The following is a 9,854-nucleotide window of genomic DNA, read 5'->3' as shown; positions in this document are numbered from 1 at the left end:
TTGGCTAGTTCACGCATTGTTTAACTGTTCCATACATCCTGACTCCCTAGCTTAATGCCGAATACTTCTTTGCTTCTTCTTTCTTTCTTTTTTTTTCCCCCCTTTTCAGCTTTTGCTTTTCAGGGTTGGACGAAATAAAATTACCACACGCAATGCTTGCATACTCCCCATTCCAGAAAGGCTAAAAGCCTAAAAGGGAAGCTTTGGTCCTAAGTTGGAACAAAACCAGTAAAATATAGAACCCAGTACAATAGCACAGACCACCGACTCAGCCAATAACTGGCTAATGGGTTTGAAGCAGACCAATTATTCTTATTATTTTGGTGTAATCTCCAATTTCAGCGTTCTCTTTCCAACACACAGCTCCAATGATAGTCACAAGATTTTTGAACCAGTAAGAGTAAATCAATCATATTTTGATTTTTAGCTCGCCTTCCATCTCATTAGCAAGATCAAAAAAAAAAATGAAAATACTACTTTTACAGTAATCATTCTACCATAGATTTATAACCAACAAGAAACTATAGAAGAATTAACACAACCATAGAAGATCTGATCTTGATCTGATTACAAAAATATTAACAAACCTGAGCCAACAACAATCACACTAGCCGCAGAATACAAATATAAATTGCAAAATGATAATGGAAGGAACAAAGTAAAAAGCCAATAAGCTACCTATACAACCACACAACGACTGGCCACTCAAAGAAAACCTGACAAAATGTTAGCCCAAAGTCAATTATCTTCCTTTTGCTTTTTCCTGATCCCTAAGCAGAGGAATAACAGTCTACGTCAGAAGCATACCGATTTCTTCCTCAGATTCCGCTCTGTTTTTGGATTTTCTTGTCTTTGCCAATTTCAGTGAATGTAGATGCCTCGGCATGCCGGTTACATATAATCAATCACAAAATAAGGTGAAATTTAAAAATTAAAATTAAAATTTAAAGGAGAGCAAGGCCTATGCAGATTTACTGCAGCTGCAGCAGGGTTTCTCGTCATTGGGTACTGCGTGTTAACCCACCTCGCGCCACATTTCTGCACAAATACAAGGACTCAACAACTTTAATAATTTATGTACAAACAATAATAGCATAGCAACTATTTATTCACATTTCTGCAAAAATACAAGGACTCAAATACTTTAATTAAAAATAAAAATCAGCATTGCAACTATTATTTATGGTCAATGTCTTCCATTTTTTTGGGAGGGGAGGGGGGAATTCTTGAGCCATCAAGCCTTCATCTTGAAAAAAACAGATGGCCCAATGCTGGCATACCAAACTGGTAAAATGGTCAGATTTTTAAATTTTTGGATTAAGTGATGCCACCTCCACCAAGTCCTAACCTGTAACTTATGCACTGCCTATAGATAACAAATGGATGAAAGGTGGCCGCCAATTTGAAAGCTTTTGCACTGCCCAATAATTCATCACACAGTGTACAAATTTATTTAATATCAGAAAATGTTATATACTATGCAACAAAAAGATTTTTTTAAAGAATAATAATCTCTTTTTACCCTCTCATTTAGCCATGACATGCCTCCAGCTAAAATCATTAGCTAGCTTGTGTGTCCATATTAACAAGTGACAATACTGGTATCTTATTTAATGAACAACTTAAAATATCTTCTTTCAGAATTGAGGCTTTTAGCTTTTTACAGGAAGAGTGTAATTTACAATTTTTTTTTTTTTTATATATGCAATTGTTTAAAATTTAGCTGCTTTAAATTTGAAGGAAACCATGGTAGTAGTGGCTGCCTCCCATCATGAGCAGTAGCTCTTTATAGGCACTATGCAAAAGGTGGATTGTTATGGAATTTACAAACACCCGTGTCTGACTGGAGTGCCATTACTGACGCAATAACCACTACACCACAGCATCAAGTTTTAAGTAAAATTTACAATCCTACAATCTGATGAATTCCTATATAATATAAACTGAATTACTAGTATGCTGATATCCCATATCATTTATGACAAGGATGTGTTTCTGTGACCCAAAATATGAAGTCAATTTGGTTCCTCAAAAGAAGGTTGTTAATTAATGGAACGCTCATTTTAGGGAATTGTGTCTGTCTGTCTCCCTGTGTGCATATCTGTCCACATTTATGTGCGCCTATCAGCTATCGTGTCCATGTGTATGCAAGGAATCCATAACTACAAACATTAGCATGTACAGAGAAGACATTGAGGATACAAGAACATGCCAACCATTGATTACATCATGTAGATAGCTGTACTAATAAGGCTACCTATCATGACTAAGGTTTATTTTCCCTATAAAATTGGACCAATTGGTGTCTAACGGAATCAAAGAGAGAATATACCAAAAGATATAAACCTAATCCTACCCCACCTATCACCACAAAGCATATGCATAAATTATGTAGGTAATCAAGTAGCCACAACTCAAAAAAAAAAAAAAAGACATAAAGGAGCCATTATCCAAAGGTAAAGTTTAGTAGTAGATGGAATACCAACAGCCATTCCCTTGCACTGGTTATAATTATGGCCCTTAAGAAAGAATAAGAAACAAGAGAGAGGAAGAGAGGACAAAGAAACTCTTTAATGGCTGAAGGACCTGTCATCAAGTCAATCTAATGACAAATTTTGGACTCCCTAATAATGAAATTTTAAATGGCCAACCACAAGTACTCTTTTCAAAAAAAAAAAAGGCTCAATTAAAAAACTAAAATACAATTTATTTTCTGCACTAAATGGGACTCTGAGGTTAGTCAAGCTTATCCAATCTTTATATTATTAATGTACTTTCATTTACATATTAAGTTAGTGTCTAGGTTTAATGGAAACAATAACAATATTTTAAAAACCAAACCGTTTAAAAACCTAGAAAATTGAGAAGTTTAAGGTCTTGTGGTCAGACCAAAGTGCAACTGGAGGTCAAACTGTGATAACTTCATATATTTGTATTAAATTTATTAAAATAAAAACAAATGGATTAAATTTTTCTAAAAAATTAAAATTGAATACAAATATGTCTAAAGACATTTAAATAATTTTCAAATGTATGCTGACAGCTTTTATAATATACATAGAAAAAAAATTAAAAGCGTAAATAAATATCATGTTTATTAATCCTTCAAATACATAGCAGTTCAATCTTAAACAAGATCATTTTCAAAGTAAATTCATAAGCACAATTCATAAATGACATAAATTTAGCAATGAACACAAACTCTTTGGTACAAATACATTGGGAGTGATTATAATGATTTAGTAATATATTTGTTATAATCAAAGTAAAATGAAAGTTCATTTTGTTTTATTAGTAAATGCTAGATTAGTATCAGAAATGGAAATAATGAATGTAGGTGGGATCCATTTGGCAAGGCATGAGCGAGGAATTGAATGCAAAAATATAATAGTTATTACTTATCTGACACAACAAAGTTACGTGGCCTGATGGTAGCCAGTAAGGTATTCAGTGAGAGATCACAGGTTCAAAACTCCATGATGTTCATTTGCTATATTTCCAAACATTTCAGACCCAATCCAACCACAACAGTTTCAAGGTTGGCCAGGGATGGTTCAAATGTTTTGCAGCCATCATTTGAATTGTTCAGTTTTCTTAGCCCAAAGATCTGGCAATCAAGCCAGTTCATGGTTAACCCAGTCGGACTGGGCGTTTCGGTGTGGATTTTAAAACACTGAACAATATGTGATTAGAGAGTAAAAATTGGATTTAAAATACCAAATAGGGGGCAGAAAAAATAATAGTGCCTCGGCACCTTCATTTGAATTAGAAAAAAGCATGTATATTTGCCAAGGAGTGAATGTTAGTACCAACTACAAATCTAGGCTGAGATTTAACTGAATATATTGAGGCAATATTTGGTATGACATGCCAACAAGTTGAAATGGATAATGAGAAACAGTAGTGAACTTCATAACTATATGCTTAAATATCACCCAGATATCACTATTAAGGCAAAATTTACTTAAAAGAACAAAACATACGTCAGATATTACTTGGAATAAGTTTGACCTGAGAATAAAAACAAGAAAGACTCAAAAGATTTAGAATAAAAGAAGAAACAAGATATAAACACAGATGATTTAGGGGGAGAGATCATGCAAGTCATATACTGGCTGCTATTCTAACAATCCACAAATAACAAATGCAAGCCATGGAAATGCATTCAGTAAATGTCAACCAATTTAGCCCAAGAACATGATCTAAGGTGAAAAAATATTACAAAGTACCTTCCGGGAAGCAGCTGTGTGCTGCTGACAGGGCCCTTTACATTGCCATATCTCTTAGCCCTATTCTCATGATCTTTCTCGACACGCATGGCTGCTACCTCCTTTTCCATGGCAGCTACTTCTCTTCTCATCTTCTTCGCTTCAACTTCCATTGCTTTGGTCAACGTCTCTACTTTCTTTGCTAACATCTGAAAAGCACCAAACAAAACAAAATATTAACTAGAAGTGTTCTAAAAATAGAATTATAATACAATTAGGAAGAAAATTGACCTCAATAGCATCATCCTTGTCCTTAAGGCTTTGATCTTTCTCGTGGCCAGCTCTCCTCAAAGCTACAACCTCTTTTTGCAGTAAATCATACAAAACCCCTGGGACATTATCCTCCGTATCCACTGTCTGGAACTCATTTGGCTTTTCATCTGAACTTCCTTTCCAGGTATTATTTGTCTCAACATCCTTTGTTGCCTCACAAGATTGGGTGTATGAATAACTAGGACTTGTCCCATTTAAGAGAATCTTACCCCTGTCCAATGACCTTGTTCCACCATCAAATGATTTTGAAGTGCCTTTAGCATGCCTCAACACTGCACTGGTGCTAGAGGACAAAGAAGATGATCTCAATTGAGAGGTTGGTGTTCTCTTGGATATAAAGCCATTGGAGGTCAGTCTTGAGATGTTATCAGCTCCACCCAGTGACTGACGACGAGAAGGCCCATTGCTTATACTTCGTGACTCTGGCGTACTGCGAGTGTTAGTACTAGGCGATCCTCTCAAACTCTCCTCTAGGACTTTGAGCCGTATATGAAATTTTTCCTGTAGGAACAAAAGAAAAAGTCTTACTTTCAATACAGAAGAAACATACAATATTGTTCCAAACGTGAACTATAAAACCAGATCATTACTTTCAACTGTGCTTCAGACTTTGCAGTTCGCTCAGCTATAGTGAGCTTGTCCCGGAGTTGCTGCATTTCTCCCTGTATCAACAAAGTTTGGAAATAATTAGATGGAAACCACAAAAGCCAAATAGAAATTTTTTTTATCAACGAAAGTAACACAATAAGACCACAGTATTAAACCAGAAAGAAATAAAAGTCAAAATTTACCTGCAAGAATCTCCGCTCTTCAAGCCATTGCTTTACAGGCATCACTTTGTCATTTGCATCCTTCCACTCATTTGCAACAACTACAGCCACTCTGTTTGCAGTTACCTTTGCACGGGCCAGCTCCCGGTCAAGAGTTTTCCTTTCCTCCTGAGGAACAAAAGAATTCAAACCTTGCCACTTTAAGGAATGCCTTCCACTAGAGGAAAATTATCAGTATATATAAATAACTTCCAAGATTGAGAATTCAATTATGTTAGGGACATTTACATTCATCTCCTGAACTTTCCGCTGATAATCCCTCACAGCATTTGCAGCTGCACCACCAGCAAGAACGGCCTCTTCCAACTCTCGTACAGTTTGGGTAAGCTTCTCAACCTCTGCAACCTTTTGTCTATGCATTTTGTCCAAAATTTTATTTTCTTCCTAACACACATGATCAGTAGATATATAAATCCATTCTTATTGTATGTAATAAGCAGAAAGTACACATATCTAGATCTAACACACATGGGGAAAAAGAACATCATGCAAGATTGCATTTACCTGGCATATTTCAATCTGCTTCATTAACTCTTGGTTTTTATTCTGGAGGTCATCCACCATAGAGGCCTTTGCCAAAGCAACCTGAACTGTCCTCTCAGCTTCAAGTAAAGCTGCTTCTTTTGATTTTGTAAGACGGTCTAATGCTTTGTTATCATCTTGAAGCTTTGCAATCTGCATGGAATCAAGGTAACTATCAATGAGAGAATTAATAATCATCCATGCTAAAGAATTTCATTCCTTCATGGTAACAAAAAGGAAGAATTTTTTTTTTTTTAATTACAGTTCAGATCTCTGGACATACCTCCTGCTTAGCAAGCTTGAGCTCGGCCTCCAGAGGTGCGAGAATGGCTTCAATCGGAGGCATATCATCATCCTTCTGAGCAGCATGAACCCTTCGAAGAGTGGCCTCAGCGGCAAATTGAGCTGCCATGGAAGCCTTCTTCTCATCGTTGATTTTCTTAATTTCAAGATTCTGCAAAATATTTTTTTTTGTATAGTAAATACAAGATTGTGACAAGGATCAAAATCAAAACAGAAATGGAAAGAGGCTTGAGCGATACTTTGCTTTCTAAAAGAGATTCTGTTAACTTCAGCTTCCCCTCAACCTTTGACAGTTCATCAGTGAGCTACAGTATGATCAAAAGACATGGAGAAACAAAGTCAGTATCCATTTCAACAAAAGAATATAACTTCCACACATTAGGTAAAAAGCATTGAAATAAAATAATCCTGATCAAATATGTCACATCTGTCAAAATAAAAGAGTCCAAAAAATCCAGAAGACAATAAGCTTGAATACTTCAATTGCCATGAAAAAAATCCAATGCAATTGAAGCTCACTATATTCTATATCCAGAATATGAACAAGCAATTGAGATGTCAAAACAAAAACAAAGGACCCATAACCTATAATGCAAACACAACAAAAGGTACAAAAGCAAAGCCGGCAACATTATCTAACATGCTGATATTGCCAATGAAAACAGTTTACAATAGTATACAACCATACATGGCAGAAACAAAATTTTGGTTGAATTTTGGGCCTCTCTATTAGAGAAAAATGTCCAACAACAACAAAGAAAGCCTTAGTCCCAAAATTTTGGGGTCGGCTATAGATCCTCAACGGATTAGTTAGGGTTGGCCATATTATTATTTTTCTCTATTCTACTCTATCTATCATCATATTATTTGCTACTCCCATAATTGCTATGTCCTTTTTTATTACTTATGCTAATGTGATTTTTTGGACTTCCTCTACCTTTTTTCGTTCCCTCAACTTGAATCACCTCACTCTTTCTTACTAGAGCATTAGTCACTCTCCTCTAAACATGACTAAACCATCTTACGTGACTCTCCCTCATCTGGAGAGTCAACAACCAAAAATAAAATAAATCAGCGTATGTTACATAGACAACAAAGCTACAACTCCCATATTCAAAACAAAACACAGTAGGATACATGACAGAAAACAACATTTTATTGTAATTATTGATTACTCTAAAATTAATAAATTTCCATTTTCGACAAAGAATTAAATGTTATAAGCAACAAAGCAACAATGCAAGAACTCCACCGATAAACTAGGAACTTCTAGATGTAATTATGGATTCCTCTAAATTAACAAATTCCCATTTTTAACAATGTTTTTAAATGCTATAGACAGCGAAGCGAGAATGCCAGAACTCCAAAGACATCCTAATCTTGTGACGAGACTGCATTAATAATTAGGAAGCAACTTATACCGCTAACAACATAAATGGACTCAGATCAGCAACAGAACCAACAAGTTCTTCTCACTCGCATCAAATAAAAATGTTGCACACTAATTCATAATCAAGTTTGTAACAAATTACACCGTTAACATTGACATAGCAAGTAAATAGAGTAATGAGCTATATAAAGACCGTACCGATAGAGCTAAAGAACCAACCCAAAAATAATAATACAATTTCCGTGATCTACATTTGCTAACAAATGATAAGGAATAACCCGAAAATACAAATACAGAACCAACAACAAAAAAATCCGCCATCCCCCATGGACTTCCAAAACCTATTAGTGCTTCTTATCATTCAAAATTTATATATATATAATTTACTGGAGGATACAAAAATTTATTTTTCACAAAAAAAAAAAAGAATTATCCAATTTTATGAATGAAAAATAAAATGTAAGTAATAGAATTAAAGAAGAAGAAAATGGAAATGACCTCTTCAACGGCCTTTTCTCGAAGTCGTTCGGAGAACCTCAAGGCCTTGATCTCAGCTTGTGCTTCTCCTAACTCTCGGTCCTTATCTGCACAACCAAACACCACCGATGGAAAAGGAAAAGGAATCAATATTTCAAACCGAGATAAGAGCAAGCAAAATCAGGCTCGAAACGCAGCGGATCGAGCCGCATTTCGCACCTCGGACTTCATTCTCGAGCCGATTGAGCTCCACCTTGACCGGATCCGAGCCGTGAAGAAGGTTTATGAACTCGTCCGCGTCCAGACTCGGCCTCACCGAAGTTCTCCTCCTCGACGAGCTCTTCCCTTCCTTGAACGATCCCGACACCGTCAACGGCGCCGGCTGCATCGCCGTCGGAGTCCAGTCCGGAAAAGTACGGCCATTGCTGGTCTCCCCCGCCGGAGAAAGCGCTCCTCCATCTTCCGACACCTCCGCCATAGCTGATCTCGCCGATTCTACTATCTCACATCCAAATGCACCACCTTGGATCCAAAAGCTAGGGTTTCAAATCAAAAAATATATATTTATATATATATATATATAAATCTATTATCTTCTTCTTCTTTTTCTTCTATATTATTGTACAGATATACAGGTATATGGATATAGAGAGAGAAAGTGTGGGTTTGAAAATGGTGGTTTAAGAGAGAGAAAGAGAAGAAGTAGTTGCTTTTTGTGTGTTTTCTTTTTCTGTTTCTCTCTCTCTATTACAGAGATTGTGATTTAAATCTGGTTGTTTGTATCTCTTCTCTCTCTATAGCTAAGTTAAAGGAGTGTGATAGTAATAGTAGTGAGAGAAAGAGGAGAGAGAGAGATTGAATATAATTTGAATAATTTAAACAAAAATATATAGGATTGGCAGGGGCCGCTTTGCTGTTAAGCACAGTGGGAGAGTAGTAGTAGTAGTAGTGAGAGAGAGAGAATGCTTCTCTCATCAGTCACTGTATTATTAGCAAACAGTAAAGTTAAACTCAAACTCCACTTTGTGTTTACTGTTTTGTGTCATAAATTTGGGAGTAATGCTTAAGTCCATCACACTTTCACAAAATTTTCAAAACAAATTAAGGGTAGAAGACTAGGTTTTTTTTTTTTTTTTTTTTAAGGAGAAGACTCTGTATTGACTGGGAATAATTTGGGCGTATAATTATGAGTAGTTTTTAGTACCACATAAACTGTCATAATTTTTGCGACAATTATCTCATATGTTAAATTGTGTCTGACTGTCTATCACTTTTACATGAACTTATAATATTTTATCTATGGCTCAGAGGCTTGCACGTAAACAGTTTTGACATAAGTCATGTCATTTTATGTGATCTTAGAATTTACCCTTATATAGTCTACCATCTAAAATTCGTTGTAAAAATATTATAAAAGTGTTGTCATTATTGTGGACCATTTCTCTAAATTTTGTTCACAATTGAGTTCTAAGCTAAGGGAAAAGAAGGAGAATTATGATAAAAGAATAGATTGGCCGTCAATGTAAAATTTAATGTACTCTAAAATTTTGGAACTAAAACTTTGTTTTTATTACAATAAAGCTAAATTAAGCTCTAAATGGTAATACTTCTGCTTAACCTGAACTTTATATTATTATTATTATTATATTTATTTATATTTTAGTGGTAGTATTAGTGTGCGTTTGCGCAGCACTGAAATTATTTCAGTGCTGCATTTTACGTTTTTTGGGTCCCACGGCATTGTTTATGGGACCCATAAAAGTCATCAAAGCACAAATTTTAATATAAACT

General features: G+C 35.4%; 1 protein-coding gene across 1 annotated transcript; it reads right to left on the bottom strand.

Annotated features, from left to right (window-relative positions):
• Positions 1 to 477: 477 nt before the first annotated feature.
• On the bottom strand, positions 478 to 8,926 carry LOC142627982 (microtubule-associated protein 70-1-like). Its single transcript, XM_075801898.1, has 11 exons — positions 8,283 to 8,926; positions 8,085 to 8,170; positions 6,436 to 6,501; positions 6,177 to 6,347; positions 5,876 to 6,046; positions 5,600 to 5,755; positions 5,333 to 5,479; positions 5,132 to 5,203; positions 4,500 to 5,042; positions 4,230 to 4,417; positions 478 to 1,038 (listed from the first exon to the last, which is right to left on the bottom strand). The coding sequence occupies exons 1-11, from the start codon at positions 8,539 to 8,541 to the stop codon at positions 999 to 1,001; spliced, it is 1,899 nt and encodes a 632-aa protein (XP_075658013.1). The 5' UTR covers positions 8,542 to 8,926; the 3' UTR covers positions 478 to 998.
• Positions 8,927 to 9,854: the final 928 nt, after the last annotated feature.

This window comes from Castanea sativa, chromosome 3 (genome assembly GCF_040712315.1).
Source record: "Castanea sativa cultivar Marrone di Chiusa Pesio chromosome 3, ASM4071231v1".
Classification (NCBI taxonomy): domain Eukaryota; kingdom Viridiplantae; phylum Streptophyta; class Magnoliopsida; order Fagales; family Fagaceae; genus Castanea; species Castanea sativa.
This window is presented reverse-complemented; position numbering and strand designations above follow the sequence as displayed.